Source organism: Eucalyptus grandis, chromosome 3 (genome assembly GCF_016545825.1).
Source record: "Eucalyptus grandis isolate ANBG69807.140 chromosome 3, ASM1654582v1, whole genome shotgun sequence".
Lineage (NCBI taxonomy): Eukaryota > Viridiplantae > Streptophyta > Magnoliopsida > Myrtales > Myrtaceae > Eucalyptus > Eucalyptus grandis.
The window spans coordinates 58,755,298-58,778,325 of record NC_052614.1 but is presented as its reverse complement, the minus strand read 5'-3'; the positions used below and the strand labels follow the sequence as shown (position 1 = coordinate 58,778,325).

The 23,028-nt window shown below is 37.8% G+C and overlaps 1 protein-coding gene across 1 annotated transcript; it reads left to right on the top strand.

Moving 5' to 3' along the window:
- The first annotated feature begins 11,208 nt into the window (after positions 1 to 11,208).
- Positions 11,209 to 19,232, top strand: LOC120292007 (disease resistance protein RPV1-like). Its single transcript, XM_039309848.1, has 8 exons — positions 11,209 to 11,714; positions 14,355 to 15,459; positions 15,604 to 15,885; positions 15,974 to 16,587; positions 17,043 to 17,589; positions 18,195 to 18,248; positions 18,352 to 18,644; positions 19,004 to 19,232. Exons 1-8 carry the CDS (start codon positions 11,209 to 11,211, stop codon positions 19,230 to 19,232), a joined length of 3,630 nt encoding a protein of 1,209 aa, XP_039165782.1.
- The last annotated feature ends 3,796 nt before the right edge of the window (positions 19,233 to 23,028 follow it).

Sequence of the window (23,028 nt, the reverse complement as noted above, 5' to 3'; positions counted from 1 at the left end):
TATATTTCGAGACTAAACATTCATGCCATAAATGAATGATATGCGTTAAGTGGTGAAACTTGATATAGATGATACGTTATCACTGGGGTTGCAGCTGCAAAATGACTAGGAATAATTAGCACCACATACATGCATATAGGTCCTTTTCATTTTCCTTGTGTTCCTTTCCTCTATTCTAGGAGAATTGCAGACTAATCATTTACTCATTATTTGTGTCACATTCTTTCCATATCCTTCTACATTACATAGATCCGTGGAGGAAGAAGAGAGAGATGAACAAACCCTAAATGATTGCAAAATGTTATGATCAGGTAGGCTCATTCAGTTCGGTTCTTTGCATACGTAAAAATTTTTTACAAATATTTTGTGTCAAAACATATTTTAATGCAAGATGTCTTACCTATGACATTCAGTAGTGTTTATAACTAGTCATTAAAGCTCCAAAGCTTTAGAAAATATCATTCCGGAAATGATTGTCGATAATGTAATGCATTGCATAGGCTATTGACCTTTTGTAAGTTGATCAACAAGTCTTATCATATGCATAAAAAAAAGAGATAAAAATATTAAAGTCCATAAACTATTACAAAATGTTTAATTAGGCCTTCAACTATTGTCCGTATAACAATCTTCGATCAAACAAAGTAGGAGCTGCTGCGGACACCGACGTAATCGGGTGTCCAGGAGATGACCTTGAAAGGGTGGGAGTGAGGCATGGAGGAGGAGGAAGAGGATGATTTCAAGGAGTGATTGACGATTGTGAGGCCGAGAGAGCTCGTGGAGACGTATGTTATCTCCATGAACTCGGTCGAAGGTGCATTGCATTTATTTGGAAGGAGAAATAATTAGGGCCAGCTACTGGGGCTTCCTACACCACCCACGCCCACGCCCACGGTCGAAGGTGCATTGCATTTATTTGGAAGGAGAAATTATTAGGGCCAGCTACTGGGGCTTCCTACAACCCCACACCACCACCCCGCGGCAACCTTTTCTCTCTTCCCCCTTTTCTTTTTTGTTGCCCTTTTCCTATTTCTGTCTCTTTCGCGGGATGAATTGGATTTTCCCGGGAAATTTCGGCGAACGGTTGAAATGATGGTGATTTTGTTGGGATGAGTTTTGTCGTGATTTGAATGGCAAGTGAGTCTCTATAGCGCCTAGTATTTAAAACATTGCAAAGAGGAATAGACTAACGATAGCATCTTCTGGATACTAAGGTTTATTTGTTCATTGGTGAAATTATCACCTAATTAAGGCGATCCTTATGTCTTTTAAATTATTCATATTTCATTCCGTGTCTCGCAATGTCAATGGCCAAATTAATAACCATCCCCCTATTAAGGCAACAACAGCGCTTGACCCCTTTCACATGAAAAGAAGATTCCATATGATTTCTAATGGCTATGAATCAACACTAATAAGACATGCATGATACGACCATACTTGGATCAGACATCATGATAAATGATATTGATATTTTCTAGCATCTTCTAGCTCATGGATGTTGAGGTTTATCCCATATCAGTTGTGAAAATGGCTAGTGGCTAGTTTATAAGTATATGAGAAAATCTTATCATTTGAGTTAGTTTTTGAGGTGAAAGAGTTCCAAAATCACTCAACATCAATATCAAAGCTAAGGTTACCGACAAATCTAGACCTAAAAGTCACTCGAATAAGGTTGTTATGGCTCTAAACTAGGCTTAATATGTGAGGGGGAGATTATTAGGATTTATCCCACATCAGTCGTGGAAGGAACTAATAGTAAAAAGGAAAATCTCACCCTTTAGACTATCATTTAAGGTGAGAGAGACCCAGAGCCCAAGTTACCTACAAGTCTATACCCATCAATCACACAAGAGAGTTATAAAACGTTGCGCCTCCAACCTAAGCTTGATGTGTGACGGGGAGACTATTGAGGTTGTCCTACATTGATTGTGGAAGGAGCTAATGGTCGGTTTATAAGTAGCCTCATCTCTTAAACTAGCTTTTGGGATAAGAAATGCTCAAGACCACCCAACATTAGTATTAGAGCTTAGGTTACCAACAAATCTAGATCCAAACGTCACTCGGAGAGGGTTGTTGCAACTTTGACCTAAGCTCGATTTATGAGGGAGAGACTGTTGGGGTCTTACATCGATTGTGGAAAAAGGCTGGTGGTGGTTTTATAAGTAAGAGAAAGTCTCACATTTTGAACTAATTTTTAGGGTGAGAAAGGCTCAAGATGTTACTGCTGCTATTGTGAAATTATTATACATGAGTATAATATATACTAAACTGAATTTTGGCACTTGAAAATAATGGGTTCTATGTGGATCTCGCTATGCGAATCTGACAACACAATTGAGGTTAGTTGACATATTAGCTACGTGAAGTAGGTGCTTGTTGCTGGTCAATGCTACTTTCATTTGTCGTCACTATAATTATCCATCTATCACATGATGTTTGTCTTCATATGTGAATATTGTCATTCAGCTTTATTATTTCGTACACAGTGGTCTTCCAACTTTTCCAAACCTAATGAATATGTGTGCCCCTTCCTCCATTATTTGTTTACCAACTCCACTTTGATATGGGGCTATCGACAATGGTAGATTAGATTTGACCGATCCAATCCATAATTTAAAAGCTCAACCATTGAAAGGTAACATTATTCCCTGTTATTGCATAAACATATACAAATCATCATCCATCCATAAGTAGCCACGATGGTTGGGTTTTATTACCTTTTCACCAAGGGAACGAGTTCGAATCCTTGCGACTTAAGTAGGAGACCTAGGGGTAGTTTACCGAGCCAGCCTCCCGAGGGTTTACGTTTAAATAGTAGTTTGTGGCGAGGCCCCACTGATCGGAGGGTCGTGTGATCCCCGAAAGGTGATCTCCGATAGTCCCTCAATCATTAAAAAAAAATAAAAAACATATACAAATCATTTGTCTGTGTCAATGTAGCAACATATCCTCGAGTCATGTATGTCGATAATGGCGTTGCATTGCGTGACTTTGACTTTGTTCTCGCCATCACCATGCCATGTGGATGTAATGGAAACTCATAGCAAATTCATAAATATTATTAGCTCAAATTGCGAAGAATCTTCCATGAATTTAGATCCCGTTTGTTTCGCGAAAAATAACTTTTAGAAAAACATTTTTCAAAAAATCCGGCATTTGCTTCATGAAAAGACAAGAATGGGGACGGAATTCATGTGTGATCCCTCTCTCTAGTTGCTCCATATTTTCATGATTTTCTCTATTTCCATGATTTTCTCTATTTCCATGATTTTAGTAACTCCTAGAGTGATCGTGTGTCCTACAATAAATTGCATTTTCATTCATGATTTAATATAATTATGTAACTATTTGCACAAAAAAAAAAAACGGTTTTGATTGTTATGACAAGTGATAGATTTATAGTTGATGAAAGCAAGATTAATTTTTTATGAACAGAATTATTAAAAACTTGATGAGTTGATAATTTAAAGAAATGGACAAAAGTGGAGTTAATGATCTCGGATGCAACTATCAAATAAATAATTGTCAACGTAATGGAATAAAGGGAAAAAAAGAGTGCCAAAACTTAGCACGGGGGATACTTAAGTGTCAAAAGTTACGAAAGTGTCATTTAAAAAGAAAAAAATGAGATGCTTGAGTGCCAAGTCCGGTGAAGTTAGTCGAAAAATCTTACGTGACAATTTTTTTAATAATATAACTCACTTATGTAGCATGCCGGAGAGCTAAGTCAACAACTAATAACCAAAATGACGTTGTTTTGTCTTTTTTAATTAATTAATTAATTATAATATAAATATTAATTAAATTAAAATATTTATATCTAAAAAAAAAAAGTGGAGGAGGAGGAGGCAGAAGGTGAGGGCTTAGCTCTTGCTATTGCCCCCCCCCAACCATTAGTAAGGGTTGGCAATGGTGGGAGAAGGGTTAGCCAGGGTAGTTGGGCCCTAGCTAGGGACCGGCAACCTTAGCCAATTGGCGACAAGGACCTACGAGCCCCCACCTAGATCTGGGTTGAGGGTCGTGGCCTTTGCTTGGCTAGGCTAAGGGCCGCTACTCTCTAGGGAGCCTTGCCCCAGATCTAGGGAAGGGCTTGCAAGTCCTTGTTGCTAGTCGGCTAGGGTCACCAACCCTCGCGATCGATGATGTCGGCTGATCATTCCGCCACATGTTGCAAGCCCTTCTCAACGATGGTGGAGAGGCGTGATGAGGGCTCGGCTTACGCCTCTTACAATCTTCATCTTCTTTTTTAAAATTTAGTTTTAAATTTAATTTAATTAATATTTATATTAATTATCTAGCCATGTTAGCAAAATGATGTTGCTTTTGCACTTGTCTCGTTAGAAAATTGTCACATCAGCACTTAGTCAGATTTTCTCGCCTTTAGTACTTAATTGGTATATTTTGTTCTGATTTTGGCACTTAAGTGTATCTTTTCGAACTTTTGACAGTCAAGTATTCCCTCGTGTTAAGTTTTGACACTTCAATTGTCCGGCTCCATAAAATAAAGTAACTATCAAGATAGTGGAGTCGTCAAGGTAGTTTTGGAAGGCTGGGTGAGGATAGCTATAGGCTTTTAGCATTCCTAAGGCCGACGTTTAGTGCAAAGCTATTTCAAAATGCTTGTGAAACACTCCAACATCTTTCCAAGGGGCCTTGGAGGTCGAATGCCCCTTAATAAAGCTAAAGCAAACATAACCTTAGTTAATGAGAGTTGAGGCTGGTCATTTATGACTAGAATTATCAAAAACTTGATGATAGATAGCTTAAAGAAATGGACAAGAAATGGAGTCAACAATCTTGGATGCAACTATCAAAGAAATAATCATCAACGTAGTAGAATAACTGTCAAGATTGTAGAGTCCATCAAGGTAGTTGAGTCAATGTAGCCGTTGTAACCTCCCTTTGTAACTTCTATGTATAACTTCCGTTAATGACCATAGATTATAGGCTTTAAATAACCACATCATACTCTTAGAAACTCCCCAGGGCACACAAATAAACAATTATGTTATTTTTCAGTTGTCGCGACCAATTTTTTTGGGGTTTGAACCACCTAAGGTTTGGCTAATGGATTGTTAAGCCTAGACTTAACTCGAGCTCTCCCAAGCCCATACCAATTCGCGACTTAGGTTCAAGTTTATAACATGCAAATGATTTTCAATTAGGAGTCGCCACTAATCTATTTTTGGTGGGTCGATTAGAAACCCTAGTAAAGTAACGGAGATTTACTTTACTCCTACGAAACCAGAGATTTATGAGTTCGGAGACTTGATTACGCTAGATTTCTCTAACGCCCTTTCGGTACCTTTCTTTTTATTTTGAAAAATGTTTGGCAAGCAACTTGAATCGATTTTAAATCTATTTTCCCAACATGTAAGGTGATCATGCAGGTGCACAAACCACCAATTTAACACCCAGATAAACTATAAATAAATTACAAAAAAAACTTACCTCAAAGCAACGAAAGCATTTGCGTTGTTAGATCAAAATTCACATCAACAACCCTAGATATGATTTCTAGTCAACACGCAATTTTTGTTTTTTTTCGCTTATTTAGTGAAAATCATGCAATATGCAATGCATACTATTAATCTAACACGAAATGATATGACATGGCAGTATAACTTAAATTATATGACATGAGTAAAAAAATGCAATAATTAAATGTGCAATCTAAATTAACTAAAATGACCTAATCTTAATGACGGGCAATTTCTAATTAAATGATCCTAACAAAAATCACTAAATGACATGCATTTCATGAACCTAATTCTATATGACGTGCTCATACAAATTTCTATTCTAAATAAGCATGCAATTTATAACGTGCAAAGAATGCCCTACTTCTAATCTTTTCCTTTTTATGATGAAATTCGAAATTAAAACTGCCAAATAATTAAACATGCAATTCAAATTTTAAAAAAACTAACATCCTAAATGACTGCATTTTTGGATTTTTCATTTTTAAAAAAATTGAAATAAATAAATTTCCTATTCTAAACATGCAGGATAACCCTAAAACAATGAATATTCTAAAACAAATCTAATCTAACTCAGATTTTTTCGGATTTTTCCTTTCTTTTACGGGAGATATCAAAACAAGACATTAAGAGCAGTACGGCAACAAATCAGGCAAGATATCATCCATGTCCATTTTGGAAATAAATTGACGAATCTTATCTCGCGCATGAGATCGGATTGGCCAATTTTCAAATAAAATCGCGAATCGTATCTCGAGCGTCGAGATCGGATTGGCGATTTTTCCATGCGATTGTGAGTCGTATTTCGAGCGTGAAATCGAATCGTCAATCATACGCACATTGCGAAATTAGGAAAATTTCCTAATTCATGTGGGATCAAGAGATATTTCGGATATGGCAATATCGATCAAACATTCAAAGAAAGATTGCGATATTACGAATTAGACAACGAGATATATGAAAATCAAATTGATCGAGAGTCTTACCTAATTCACGATGTCACACGGGTGACCTCCAAATTCGGATGGATGATGGGTCACGGAAATCACCGTGAGGAAGGCCGGCGATCAGTAGCATGCACGGCTGCTTGGTAATCGTCGGGCATGTTCCACAAGATTGAGTATTTGGAATTCTGTTTGAGAACTTCAGCTTCTTTTCACTTTGCTATCAAGCTTCACCTTTTGCAAGTTCACATCGTGCGCCCACTATTCTTTCACTCGCAATTTGGTGTCTTTTGTTTGACCAAGACTCAAGCTCCACTCAATCTCTCGAAGACCTCATCATATCCTCCCTTGGCCGTCCAAAACGTGCGTTGCCGACGATATCTCAATTGCAGTTTTGTAGATAGCCAGGGATGTGCGGACTACGATTGTGAGAGTTACGTAACCTCACGATGACTAAGCGGGCTACCGAGAAGTTGCTGTATTTTCACCAAAAATTCTTTGGGCGCCAGGTCGGGCAAAAGTGTTATAGACGCAAGACTCAACGTCCCATAAGGCGGCAGGGACTGATCGTCGTTAGATGGACCACTCCGTGATGATTGAACTGGCGGATCTAGAGTGGGGCCAGGAACCGGGGAAGCTCGCCAAGTTGCGGCGATGGTGATGAGCTCTCGGAATGCCGATGAGGATTCCCTAGACTTGATCGCGGGTGCGGCACGAAGAAAGGCTCGGTTGCCTTTCTTTCTCCTGACTTGAATCCGTAGCCTCCTTTTGGCTTTTCCTTCGTATTGTGGCCGGGAAAAGCTTCAATTAGTTGAACTTGACAGTGAGTGGGTGTCTGAACTTGACAGTGAGTGGGTGTCTGACTAGATCGGCAAACCACACTCACGAGAGCGGCCACCAATGTCACCGCTGCATCACCGTCTTCAGTTATGAAGGGCTCCTGCCATCTTTCGGGCTCTCGCCATCTTTCTCCCTTGCTACCCCTCACGTATATCGCTCTCCTCTGTGTGGCCGGGTGCTCGCACATATGTGGGCCTCTTTTATTCTTCGTCTGCGAAGGTCCTTTATAGGCAGAGGGTTTGAAATATATTCTATTTCCTTTTCTTTTCCTCATTGACCGAATGCCTTCTCTGCAGGGATATATCTTTTTTGCAAATCCGTGTGCCCGCAGTGTAGAACGTGCCCAACATTCCCTTCTCATGCTGATCTTTCGAATTTCCTTTGTGCATATTGTACGAATCGGACCAGATAAATTATTTCCTCTTAAAATAATGCTGGTCAATTTCTTGCTCCCACGTTGACCGAATTATGGCTAAGCGCATAATTTTCCTTCACGTGGATGGGCTTCTCCATGTGCGAATCGGTGGCCGCTTACACGCTGTCCTTCCTTTGCATTCGTTCCCTTAAATGCACAAATATGTCGGTGCCAATATCTGGAAATTTCTTAATCAACTTTAACAATTTAGGACACCCGTGTAAATGTAATATCAATCACCACGGAGGAATTATTCACTTATCCAAAGTTTAAAGCCATCCATTCACCGCCGGCCCAACAAATATGCAATTAAATGAAATATGCTCCTAATAACCATATGTTATGCAATTATATTTTTTTTAGGGGTTAAAATTAATCCCTGATTTTTATGCGATAAATGACTAAATGGGTCGCCAAAATTTAGGTGTCATATTTGGACGAGGGCCACCCCTCGATGAAGATTTGAACGAGGGTCGTGGCCCTCATGCCCAAGGCGAGGGCAGCGCCGTTGCTGCTTGACTGTGCTATTTTCTCTTAATTATTCTTTTTGTAAATTTGAAAACAACTGTTTAATCTATAATAGCCCAACATCAATATTAAACGGCCATGCCAACATCTACGTTCGTAATTTAGCATAAGTCCAAGTCAAACAAAAAAATATACAGTTTGTTCGTTACAGGAAACTTAAAAGACAAACATTAAAAGTCTCACACCCTTAATGGCCAAATTAAGGACCATCCCAATCAGACCAAAAAAAAAAAAGGACCATCCCAAAGGTAAGGACGACGATAGCGCACCACCTTCTTTTTCTTATCTGCTATAAATAAACATGATATTTTATATCCATTAAAAATTAAGTAAATAATGCATGACCCATTATATGTGGAGAAAATTACTAAAAAAAGTTTTAAACCTATTGCAATTATGTCAATTCAATATTAAACATTTTTTTGGCTAAGTGAGTTATAAACTTTTTATATTTGTGCCTAATTTAGTCAATCTAGTCAATTTAGGCCAAATCGTTGATTTAGACAATGGCTGTCCTAAGTTGTGCGGGCAGCGCTGACATGAATAATTTTGAATAATATTTTAATATTTTTTGAATTATTATGTATTTACTCTTTTTTTAGCTTGTTGCTCCATGCAAGATAACTAGCGTCCACTACTTGGGTCGATATCTATGTCGATGATTGTTGGTTAAAATTGATCAAATGAATTGAATTGATATAAATGTAAAAGGTTTAGGATTTCATTGGTCCAAAAAAATTTATGACTTAATTAGCATGATTATAATAGATTTAGGATTTTTTATGGTAATTTCTTTGCTTTTGCTCACGTGCGTTATCCCTCTCCTAAGTAGTACCAACATGCGACATGACACGATACGTTGACACGTCATTTCTCAAAAATAGAGAATTTCGACACGTTATATATTAAAAGAATACTTTTATTTTTAATTAATTTGATTCAAATTTATAAATAAGTAATTAATTAAAAAAGAGTCTATAATGAATTTATACTAATAATATTAATAAATCAATTCATTAGAAATTCGAAAGACATATTTATAATTAATAAGTATCCATGTTTGGAAATATGTTATTAATTTTAAAAAAAAATATTGATAAAATCAATGACTAATAAGAAATTAGAATCAATTTATTTAGGGCCTGCATGGTTATGTTCTTTTTTTTTTCTGTTCAAAAATAGATTTTCTATTTTTTTGTTCCCGGGAACAAAAAAAAATAGAAACCCGTTTGTTTGCTTTTTTTTACTCCAAATCTATTTTTTGTTCCGGGAACAAAATTAGAATAGAAACTAGAAACAAAAAAACTTATTTCTTGTTTACGGAACAATTTTTAAGAACAAATTTTCTCGCCCATTTCTTTTCTTTTCTTTTCTTTTTCTTTGGCGGTCGCGAGCTTTTGCCATGGCCGGTGATCGGCCGTCGAGAGCCGACGACGCCCGTCGAGGGTCGGCGACTCGCCGGCGTCGTTGGCCCCCGACAAGGCCAAGCGTCGCCGGCCCCTCGGTGAGGCTCGGCCCTTGGTGTCACTTGGTGGTGGCCCGGAGGCCGAGCCTCGCAGATGGTCGGGTGAGCTTGGCCTTGCCGGATCGGGCGAGGCCGAGCTTGCCCAGCCAAGGCAAGGCCGAGCGTTGCCGGTGCGGGTGAGGCTTGGCCTTGCCTTGGCCGGGTGTGCTCGGCCTTGCCTAGATCTGGTGACGTCGAGCTCACTCGGCCATCGGCCGCCGAGCCTCGCCGGGCCACCGCCGCAACAGGCGGTGGCTGGGCAAGCCCGAGCTCACTCCAGCCTCGCCGTGGTTGGGCGAGGCCCTCGGCCAAAAGAAAAAAAAAAAGAAAAAGAAAATAAAATATTAAAAATTAAAAGAAATAAAAAAAAAAAGAACACAAATATTTACCAAACATGTTTTATTCTTTCTTTTATTCCATTGCAACAAGTTTACCAAACGCGTTTTACGGTCAAAAATTGTCCCCGAAATAAAAATAGTTTTTATATTTCTGTTTCTTAGAACACTTTTTTAAAACACAAACAAATACACCCTTAAATAAATCCACGATCTTTTACAATGATTAAAATTTATTATCATTCAAAATTTAGTACTTTTTTAATTAATTTTTAATCTCATATATTTATTTTTCGATTAAAAACAAAAAGTCTCCTCGACGGGTTCACCCCACTCCCTTCTTTCCCTCATTTATTTCCCTCCACCCCCAAATTTATTTCAATTTTTTTCCCTCCCTCCCCCAAAATTTATTTTAATTTTTTTTCCCTCCCTTCCCCACATCAGACTATTTCCCCCACCCCAAACACGTGACAGGCTCTCACTTCAGCCCCATCGGAGTCCCTCTTTTCTTTATTCTTTTTGAGTTTCCAAAACCCTAGCTAGCGCCTCTTCTCCTCCTCCTCCTCCTCAGCGCTCGCCGCACGACCCCTTCCTCTCCTCTTCCTCTCCTCCTCCTCTCCTCCTCCTCTGCCTTGCCTTCGGCCCTTCTTGCAGCCTCGTCGCCGATCCATCTCAGCACCACAGTGGCCGCCCTCGCCTTCGTCTCTACTCTTTCTCTGGCAGTTTCTCGCTGTCGCAGCCTAGGCTCTACACCGCCGGCCTCGCTTCCATCCAACACGCGTGTCGAAACGTGTCGAAAAAAATTGACCGCGTGTTCGAGCGTTTCGACGTTTCGGACATGACGTGCGTCCGTGCTTCATAGTCCCTCTCTCGTTTCTCCCTTTGCTCTCCTCCAAAAGTCCAAAATCTCTCTCTTCCTGTGAGCTCTCTCTCCCCCTTCCTCGCCTTTATCGGTGTCTACTTGCTAATGCAGAACGGTAGGTGGGAAACATACAATCGAATTTGATTTTAAAGTGAACCGGCCAAGTGCTTTAGGTATTGGAACTCGCTTGCTTCGTTCACATCCAAAACCTCAGTGCATTTCTTAGCCAGGCCACGCCGCATCAACCCTTTTTTTTCTCTTCAGGTGTGAGAGAGAGATCTGGAAGTAATAAGTACTATGGCAAATTCAGAAGCTGGAATGAGTAGTGATGCTGCACGAGCGTCAGTAGATGAGTACCAAGTGTTCTTGAGTTTCAGAGGACCTGACACTCGTCATGGATTCACAAGTTTCCTTCACGATGCCTTGTTAGATGCTGGAGTCCATGTTTTCCTGGACAATGAGGAACTCCGGGTTGGCGAAGTAATTGGTGACAACCTTCTAAAAGCTATCAACAACTCCACAATCTACATACCCATCTTTTCTCCAACTTATGCTTCCAGTAAATGGTGCCTCTGTGAAATTAAATGCATAATGGACAACGTGTCTAAATCAGAGGGTACAAAAAGCATCTTTCCCATTTTTTTTCACATAGAACTTGAGGATGTTAAGCTTAGGACTTCGCTATATGCCGATGCTTTATTAAAACACAAGGCAAATTTTCCCGACGAAGTGGTGGATGCATGGAGCGCCGCCCTTGCAAAGGTAGGGGAAATCAAGGGATGGACCGTGGCAAAGGAACAAAGGTAAAATTCTTTTAAGATCCCTATCTATTTCTTCTTCTCTTTTTTCTGTTTTAGTAGATCCAACTTTTCCCTGTCGAATGTTTTTCTTTATCCTTTCTTTTTAATGAAAATACTGAAAACACCCTCCAGTTGCTGCTCTCATTCAACTTTACCTTCTCAGCTTGTAACATTTTCCCTAAAATTTTCCCCTACGGCATGAATAACTTCAATGACATGGACGTGCATGATCCTTTTGACGATTTTTCCCTCTTCACTGGCTCGGGAGGCTAAGAAATTCTAGAGAGCCCATGTACAATTTTTATTTGGGATGATTACCTATTCAACTACAGATTTTGCACCCATATTAATATGCAAGTCTCCTCGACACAATTAATTTATTTACCCTCGTGATAAGATCAGTTTCCATTTACCATTTACGAGGAAAAGAGGGGAAAGAAAAATCAGACTTCGAATCTAGTGCCAACATTATTTTACCCATTTTGAAGTGCCTCCTTAAGAAACACCAATTACCTAAGGGAATTAAGATTTTTATGTCTAAGTATTCAATAGAGGCGAGAGCATTTTGAGAACTTTTAAAGAATGGGAGGGCGGTCATCTCGGAGCCTTAGGTTCTGGAGAGCTCGCGGGAGGTCCAAATTGAGGTCGGCCAACCTCGATCTAGACCGGGCCAGAGGCGACAACCATTGCCGACGGCATGGTGAGAAGGGACATGCTGCGGGGGTGCCAAAACATGGTGAGAATAATTTTGATAAGCAAATGGCGATTGGAATAATGGCCATGTTTGGTTCAGCATTTGGAATGCTCATTTGGGCTCTAAAGTCCCTTGGCCAAATGCAAAGCTGTTTGGTTCGTTTTTTTGCACGACTTTGGCGAGATGCAATTGCATCTCCAAGTGGCTCTAAGGGCTTTTAGCCCAATACAGCTCTTGAGGTCCTTTGGCAAGTTGCATCTTCGGAATGCAACTTCCGGTATTATTCATCTCCGATGGAGAAGCCAATCGGTCGCCTAAAGAAAAATAAATATGTTTATATTTTTATATAAAAATATATATTTTATATTTTATATAAATATATAAACATATCTATTTTTTATATTTTATGTTTATATATATATATATATTTTATATAGATATAAATATATACATTTATAAATATAAACATATCTATTTTTTCTCCTATTGCTTTTATATAAATATATATTTATATAAACATATCTATTCTTTCTTTATATATATATATATATATATATATATATATATTTTATGTTTATATTTTTATATTTTTTATATAAAAATATGTTTATATAAAAACATAAACATTTTTTTTTTATTCAGGCGATTCGCCGCTGAATTCGGCGGTCCAGTATAAATATATAAACATATATTTTATGTTTATTTTTTATATAAAAATATAAACATATCTATTTTTTATATTTTATGTTTAATAAATATATATTCATAAAAAAATATAATATATATTTATATATATTTATATATATTTTATATAGATATAAACATATCCATTTTTTATATAAATATATTTTATGTTTAATAAATAAATATATATTTATAAATATAAACATATCTATTTGTTTTCTCCGATTGCTTTTATATAAATATATATTTATATAAACATATCTATTTTTTTTATATATTTTGTATGTTTAATAAATATATTTTATGTTTATATGTTTATATTTTTATATAAAAATATGTTTATATAAAAAAATATAAACATATTTTTGCTTTTTTAATTTAATAAAAGTTAATTACAAATGTAAATTTTACCAAACGACATTTGCATTTCAAAAACTCCCTTTACCCAAAGGTATTTGCATTTTTGCAAACGCATTCCCCAAAGCCGAACCAAACGGGCCCAATAAGTTACGGAGATGGATGCAATTTTATATGTGTGGAAAATGGTATTTGCAATTTATCCTTATTAATTTCCTTTTCACCTTTTTCAAGGGTTGTCTTAGGCAAACTACAAATCCTTGATATAGTAAGTCACTCATCTAGTCTGATCCCAAGTATAGATATGTACACCGGGTCACACCGCTCGAACATGAGCTACGGATGAGTTGATAAATCTGAATCCAACGTATGGTGAATTAACACCTAGTATGCTTTATGATAGAACGTGGGGGCCCATGGGCCTCTCCCATGCATGCCATTATACTTGACATAATCAGATCCATAGAAGACTTCCATGGATAAGTTAGGCAACATAAATGTCAGAACAATTATACTGCTGGAGCTCAAAAATAGTTTTAGGTTTCGGGATTATATTTTTGTTCACCAAACTAAAGTTTTCTTCGGATGACGTTACATTTGTCTACATTATCTCGGTTCATGATTCTCGTACAACGGGTGCTGAATTTTTTTCTAAACTTCGCTATAAATTCCAAAATTTTGCTTACGCCTGATATAGTAGCCATTTGGTAACATTGGCCGTCGTGTCTTAAGAAATTTCTTTAAAATATGATGTGAATTTTATTAAAGCCTATCCCCTTTTTCTAGTGTATTCACATAAGTTTGTAACGCACTTCAATCTTTCCAAGTTAAAATTTTGACAATTCCATGGGTGATGTGTGGGTATGTAATTAATCTAATCAGCTAATAAAAGCACTTTTTAATGGCAGCCAACCAGCAATTGTGAAATCGGTTGTTGAAAAGGTTTTGGAGAAGACGAAGATAAAACAAAAACTAGTGACCGAACATTTAGTTGGATTTGATGATCGGGTAAAAGAATTGACAATGTTATTAGATGTCAAGCAAGATGATGTGCGGCTTATTGGAATTTATGGAATGGGTGGTATCGGTAAAACAGCCATTGCCAAGGTCATTTTCAATCAACTATCTTCCCACTTTGGAAAGTATTGTAGCTTCCTCGAGGGCGTTCAAGAAAGGTTAGCCAAAGGGGACATGGTCCAATTGCAGAAGAAATTACTTCATGACATCCTTTGCTCTGGATCTATTGGAAAAGTTAACGATAGTGAACAAGGAATGAGGAGGATTGGAGAAACACTTGGCCGAAAGATGGTCCTTGTGGTTTTGGATGATGTCAATGAAGAAAAGCACATTAGAGAACTAATAGGAAGTAATTCCTTATGTTCAGGATCAAGGATAATCATTACAACAAGAAGCAAAGCTACTTTGGAAGTTAAGGGATTTAAAGGCGAAATTCAACAGTATGAGATGCTAAAGATGGATGATCATTTTGCACTTCAACTTTTTTATCAGCATGCCTTAGATGATGGAGACTTTCCTTCAAGTGACTATCATTATAAGCTTTCAAGTGAAATTGTCTCACATGCGGGTGGGCTTCCTTTGGCAATTAAAGTGATGGGTTCGTTACTTAAAGGGAAGCAGGAAGATTTTTGGAAAGAGACGTTGGTCAGGTTAACGAAAGTACCTGAGAAAGAGATTCAAGAGAAGTTGAGGATTAGCTATAATGATCTAGATGAAGATCAGCGACGGATTTTTCTCGATATAGCGTGCTTCTTCTGCAATGAAAGAAGGACAGATGCAATTCACATATGGACCGATTCATATCCCATAAGAGAAATTAAAGTCCTTATTGATAGGTGCTTGATAAAGATATTGGACAATGACAAGTTATGGATGCACGATCAACTAATAGACTTGGGATGGCAAATTGTCCATGAAGAAAGTTCAAGTGACCTTGGCAAGCGGAGTAGGTTGCGAATTGCAAAAGAGAACCTTGAAATCATAACAACCAAAGAGGTAAGTATGCATCGTATAAAAGTATGACACTTGTGGTGTCATTATCCTTTTTTTTTAAGATCTTTCATCATTTTTTTCCTACCCGTTTGAGTTGTAAAACATAGTTGTTGGAAGTTGACATCATTCCAAAAATTTCACTTGCAGAAGAAGGACGAGGTTCGAGCCCTTCAAATAGATGGATCGGATGACTTCATAGAGATTAAGAATGAAGAGTTTGAAAGGTTACGAAACCTAAAATTCCTCAAGTTATGCAATGGAACTTTTGCTGGGGACTTTACAAAGTGTCATTCAAAGTTGAGATGGATTTCTTGGCAGCCTCCATTTCGGGAGTTTAGGGCAAGCAATATGAATTTGGATCATCTTGTTGTTTTCAAACTTGGCAAGAATGACTTCAAAGACAATTCAAAAGCATGGGACTTGATCAAGGTAAATTAAATGTTTTAATTCTAGTCTAATAGTTCCAATTTGTACTATGCAATGGTTCTTTCACTTAATATTCCGTCCACTTTTACAGAAGGCACAAAAATTGAAAGTTTTGTCTCTTGTTGATTGTGATGGCATAACAACAAACCCGGACTTCTCTAAATGCTCGGGTTTAGAGAGGTTAACTCTTCAAAGGTGCAACATGCTAAAGAGAATTGAAAGCTTCATTGGAAATCTAAAGATGTTGATTATGTTAGAGATTGAATGGTGCCCATTTCTTACAAATTTGCCTAAAGAGGTGGGGGCACTAGTGAAGCTTGAGCGTTTCTTATTACGAGGATGTCCTAAGTTGGGAGAACTTCCGGATTCACTTGGAAATTTAACATCAATGATGCAATTAGACTTATCGGGTACGGGCATTGCTGAACTTCCAAACTTCATCAAAGGACTAGTGAAACTTGAGTCTTTACTTCTGAAAGACACGATGATAAGGGAACTTCCCAACTTCATTGGAAAGTTAAAATCATTACGCATATTGGGTTTATCAAAAGATGGATCATATTCTCCTAAGGACGTATCATATTCTCCTAAGGATAATAATTGGCAGTTTCCTAATGGCATGAACATGTTGACAAATCTTGAAGAATTGGATCTCTCTAAGCGTGGTGAAATGAAAGGTGAAGTTCCTGTTGGAATTGGAGAATTGTCATTTTTAAGAATCCTAAATTTAGAGGGAACCCATATTTTTGGAATTCCAAGTACAATCAACAAGCTTCATCGCCTCCAAAAGCTCAATTTAGTGGGTTGTGATGAAATTCAAGAGTTGCCCGAGCTTCCCACAAGTTTGACTTGTCTTCGTGTTAAATCTAATTCACTACGATCTTTCCCTAATCTATCGAACTTTACTAATCTGGTTGAATTGGGACTAAGTGATGGCTCTTCTTTTACAAAAAAATCAAACTGGATTATGGGATGTGACTTAAGTTGGATTGGGAGTTTATCTAGATTGAAAAAATTAGAGTTAGATCTGCTAGACGTCCATGCACCTCCAGAACTGGCTTCTCTTTCTCATCTAGAAGAGCTTATTTTGGGCGACCTTGACCTAAAAGCCCTCGGACAGCTTCCTCCTCTCTGCTTAGTTTGGAATTACAATTATGTAGGATCGGGTGGGCAGAGTTGACCACTCTATTGTTCGGTTATAGCGAAGTGGAAGATATTCCACTTGATGAGCTTCCACAACTGAAGAACTTAACTATTTATGATTGTAAACCGCTTCACATATTATCCATTCCTTCAAAATTAAGGAAGCTAAGGCAAGTGAGTGTGTCATCTTGTTCAAAGCTAGTTGAGATACAAATTGCGGGCCTTTCACAATCGTTGGAATCCTTCTCTGTTTACGGGTGCGAATCATTGAGAAGAATAGGTGGGTTATCAAACTTGAAGAACCTGGAGAAACTGGAAATCAAATCTTGCAATGCACTTAATGATGTTGAGGGCGTAAACGAGCTAAGGTCTCTGAAATCCTTGAAGATCATAGTGTGCAAGTCACTAGGAATGTTGATTGATGCATCTTGCACAAATATACCAGATGATTGCCTTGTCAATATATTGAGCTGCGGAGAGTTTATCAATTCTCATTGGATATACCCATTCGGAATTTGTTTGGAGCGTTACATACAGGAGATTCTTCTGGATACATCAAACAAGGTGTGATATCTTCTTCATTAATATACAATAGACACAAGTGAATTGACTTGTTCTAGTTTCAATTTGATGCTATAATTCAGTAAAACAACACAAATTGTAAAAAGTTAAATATTATTTTGAAATTTGCACGGATGAAAATATATTTTATATTCCCAAGATCAAAATGAATCGGATATATCTTTAAATAATTTCCAATGAATGCATTAGTGTTGCTTCAACATATTCTTTAAATTGAAATGTTATTTGGTTTAAATTAAACAAATATACAAACACAAGTATTGTAAATTGAAATATTAATTTTCTTGTTATATGATTGATTGTTGGATAGTATGTAATAAGATACGTACTTATTTCGATGTCTTAATGTCTTGCAATAATTGCTCTCTTGAACTTTGGCACTTTTACGCAATAGCCCGCAAACTTTCATTTATGTTGCGTGCATTGACTTTTTTAAGTCTGCATAGCTGTTAAGTGTCTCCTTAAATGGATGGACTCAGTTTTCATGACCGAATTTCCTTAACTAATATATTAAATATGCAAAGAGGTTTAATATATATCCAACACATATGTTGTTTGGCTCTCACGTTGAACTTGTTACATAACAGATTGAATCTCCCTTCACAATCGATTTCTTCCTGAAGATAAAGCAGTTCAGTCGTGTGATTCCCATAAAATGGAGGAAAAAAAAAGGATGTCGCCCCAGATTCAGTGACATATGAAGGATTGATTGCTGACGTTAAAAGTTTTGGCTTTGTTTTGGAGAAAATTTGGTACAAGATTTCTAGTGAAGATGGCGAGTTGATCGTAGAGATCAAGAGTGATGAGCAAGTGAAGGAAATGGTGCAACTAGCATCTAAAAGAGGATCGATTCGTTTGATCGTCGAGGGAGGGGTTGACATTTCTTTGGAAGGAGTAATAATCAGGGCCAGCCAATGGGGCTGCTCCGTGCATTTCTTAATTTTCTACTGCTGTGTTGCCTTCTTCTTGTTTCTGTCACTTTCGAGGGGAAAATTGGATTTTCCCAGGAAAATCGAGCAATTTGCTAGGACGCGCAGGTTCCATCTTTGGGAGGACTCTCTGGTGATTTTTGTTATCATGTGTATCATTTCTTTGTGTTGAAATTCTTTGGGATAAGTTTTGTTGGGATTTGATGAACCTGGACATGGTTTCACGGACCCTTTTTTTTTTTTTTTTTTTTTTTTTTCGTAAATTGGGAAAATCATTTACGTTAAAAAAAAACTTTGGAATGCCAAGTGCGTCTCATTAGCGTCTACTTTGATACATTGCCAAAGAGGAAAAGACTTTATGATAGCATCTACTAGAAACTAGAGTTTGTTTACTTGATAAAAAGAAGCGTGATTCCTTCATTATTGGTAAAATTATCACCTAATTTAATAAACTCCTATATTTTTAGCAACTTCATAGCTCACTCAGTGACGTGTGAAGGATTGATTGTCGACGTGAAAGGTTTTGGGTTTCTTTCGAAGAGAATGCAGCACGAGGATCCTGGTGAATACCTGGAGCTGTTCATAGAGATCATGAGTGATGAGCAAGTGAAGGGAATGCTCCAACTAGCATCTAAAAGAGGATTTATTCAATTGTTCTTCATGGGAGAGGTTGACAGGGAGCCGGGCAAATTCTGAATGTTTTGAGGCCTTGGGAAATTGGAAGGAAATGAAGGACGGAAGGACTGGGCACTATGGCAGTGTACATGGAGGGAAAACGGCGAGCATGGAAGGAAGGAAGAAGAAGGACAAGGATGAGATTGGCGAACTTGCCAACCAAAATGTTCTGTGCTTGAATTGCCAAAGGTGCGAAGGAGTTAAACATTTTGAGAGATCCTGTAAAGATACAATTGAAATTGAGGATCAGAGAGACCTTTCTTCTGTAAATAGCATGATTGTATTATCTTAAGTTTGTAGTCCTTGAAACTAATGTGGAATTGCAACGTAGTCTAGGTGAAGAGGGATAGAACTGGGGAGACCGACCGAGTATACGTAAGAATAAGCAAAGGAAGTGGGCCTAGATGTGCTTCAAATCCACGAAGGGATCCTACACAAAGAGGCTGGAAGCGGTTGAGGTTCAAGAAACATCAACGGTAAGAGGTCGGGTAGGGATGCGGACCGACCGGCATGCGGGTCATTTGTGTTGCATCGCTTGACTTTGATATGTTCACGTTGTCACCCATGGCTATTTAAATGTCTTATAAATTAGATTTTTACGTTTCATTTAAGAAGCTTTTTGTCAATGTTTGCGATAGGAATGTTGTACAAATTGATAGTAATTTTTATTATCTTTTTGATACCTATAAAATGTCTTGAAAATATAAGTTTCCTTCTTCATCTTCATTTTGATATTCTATTAGATTATTTTTCATATGTTCTTTAACTTAAGCCATTAAGTCTCTAATATGTTATGTGGTAATTAATGTTGATATCTAAATTTTGACGATCCATTTAATTATTTATTAATTGTATAAAAAAATTAGAGATTAATTTTTAATCCCTACCAAAAATAATTTTATTAAATTGCATAGCATATAGACATTAGGAGCATTTGCAATAAAAATAAATAAATCTAAATGAATTTAAATTATATATGTATTTTTATTATTCAAAAAAATAATTAAAAAAATTACAGCGGGACCGGGCTTCTTTTCGCTTCCACGTGGGTCCGGCCTAGGATCACCTTTTTCTCTAGCCTTTTTGCGCCTGGGCTGACTCATCTCCCTTTCATTTCGGCCCCGCCCGCACTTGGGTCGATGAGGACAAGAGGAAGGACGACGATGCGAAGAGAAGGACGGACAGAGGACAGCGTACGACGATGGCAAGCGAACGTTGCGCGTGACGGTGGCGAGGAGAATTTCGTGCGGTACAAGGGCAGCTGGCATCGTCCTTGGGGAGAGAGAGAGAGAGAGAGAGAGAGAGAGAGAGAGATAGAAGGCGAGCTTAAAAGAGAGCTCGAGAGAGAGGAGTCGAGGGGTGCTTCTCCTTCGGCGAAAACGGAAAGAGAATGGGAGAGAGAGCCTCGAGAGAGACCGAACCAGGAGAGAGCCCGGTGTAAGATGTAAAATTCATATGCAAAATCCAGGATTAATTGAAGACAAACCTCCAGCCATTGTTCTTGTTCGCGTTCAAAAAACCCGAAATCAAAGAAAATTGAGGACACTCTACTACCCCAATTCACTCTCATACCGATGGTGTATTTTAAATGGAGAGTTTGAGTTAGACTCACATCACCTATCGAAATGAACGTACGTTCCTTTTTATATCCCATCTTCCATCAAAACGGTAACCAATGGGCGGTTGTCACGAAGTGCGGTAAGCGTGGAAAACTTCATGTCGAATAGTCACAACTTTAAGAGAAAATGTGGGTCTAAAAAATGTGGGATCACAAAATAAATAACATTCTCCCACTTGATTCCATCATTTTCATCATACGGATTATTCAACCAATTCCACGAAAACTTTATGCTTAAAGAAAAGAAACAAAACACATGGATCATGGTGACATGTCCTCTAAGAGTGAGTAATATGTTCCATGTATCACAATGCACCTTATTTCTTTAATGTCAGCCTATATGTGACAACAAATCTTAATGAATAAACCCCATGTTTATTCCAGAATCAAGGATAAATGTTATTCTCATAAACAACAAAATGTGTACATAAAAATTGAGAATCAACATTACAACTGAATAAGAGTTTCATACCACAAAAATTGTTCATATGTTGACAAATCACATGATGGGACCTATTCTCATACTGGTTACATGATCCTTATACTTCATTAGTGGCATGCCTTTAGTTAAAGGATCATCTATCATCAATCCAGTACTAACGTGTTCAATGACCACTTTATTCTCCTTAACACGTTCCCTTATGGCTAAATACTTGATGTCGATATGCTTATTTCGACTGCCACTTTTGGCATTTTTAGCCATAAAAACTGCAGCTGAATTATCACAATATATTCTTAAAGGCCTAGAAATAGAATCAACAATTCTAAGCCCGAATGAAACTCTTCAACCATACACCATGCGAGGTAGCCTCAAAACAAGAAACGAACTCAGCCTCCATAGTGGAAGTAGCAGTCAAAGTCTGCTTGGCACTTCTCCATGACACGGCTCCGCCAGCTAACATGAAAATGTATCCAGGTGTTAATTTTCGTGAATCAATGCAACCCGCGAAGTCCGCAGAATAACCGATCACTTCCAAGTTGTCAGTCCATCTATACATAAGCATATAGTTTTTGGTACCTTGAAAGTATCTCAACACTTTCTTTGCAGCTCTCCAGTGGTTTAAACCTGAATTACTCTGGTATATTCCCAACATTCCCACAGCAAAAGCGATGTCAGGTCGAGTGCAAACCTGAGCATACATCAAGCTTCCAACAGCAGAAGCATATGGAATGTTGTACATTTGTTCCATTTCTAGATCATTCTTCGGGCATTGGTTCAAATTGAACCTGTCACCCTTCACAATGGGTGCTATACTTGGTGAACAATCTTTCATCCGAAATCTCTCTAGGACCTTATTGATATAGGTTTCTTGAGATAGTCCTAAAATTCCTCGAGGTCTATCTCTATGGATCTTAATGCCAATGACATAAGATACCTCACCCATATCCTTCATGTCAAAACTCTTAGAGAGAAATTGTTTCACCTCATGTAGCAACCCCTTATCATTGGTTGCAAGTAGTATATCATTTACATACAGCATAAGGAAACAAATTTTGCTCCCACTGACCTTCTGGTATATACATTTATCCATGACATTCTCTATAAAACCAAATGAAGAGATGACATCATGAAACCTTAAGTACCATTAGCGAAATGCTTGTTTCAAGCCATATATAGATTTCTTAAGCTTGTACACCAAATGCTCACCTTTACTAGAGGAAAATCCTTCAGGTTATTTCATATAAACCTCCTTCTCTAGTTCTCCATTGAGGAACGCCGTTTTCACATCTATCTGATGTAATTCCATATCAAAATGGGCAACCAAAGCCAAAACAATACGAAGAGCCTTTTGAGTGAATCATTTGGCAACAAGTCTAGCTTTATATCTTTCAATGTTACCCAATAAATCTTTCTTAGTTTTGAAGACCCATTTACAACCAATGGCCTTCGTACCATTAGGTAACTCAACCAAATCCTAGACTTTATTATATGCCATAGAACTCATCTCTTCTTTCATGGCATTGTACCACAAATTGGATTTATCACTATCCATGGCTTGTAAAAACGTTTCAGGATCATTCGCAGCTCTAATATTATAGTCAGACTCTTGTAAATACATAATATAATCACTAGGAATAACCGATTTCCTTATTCTAGTAGATCTTCTCAATGTTGGATCAACATTCTCTTGAGGAGCATGTTGTTCAACTGGTTGTTCAACAGTTTCTGGTAATTGCTGAACAATTGGATCCACTAGA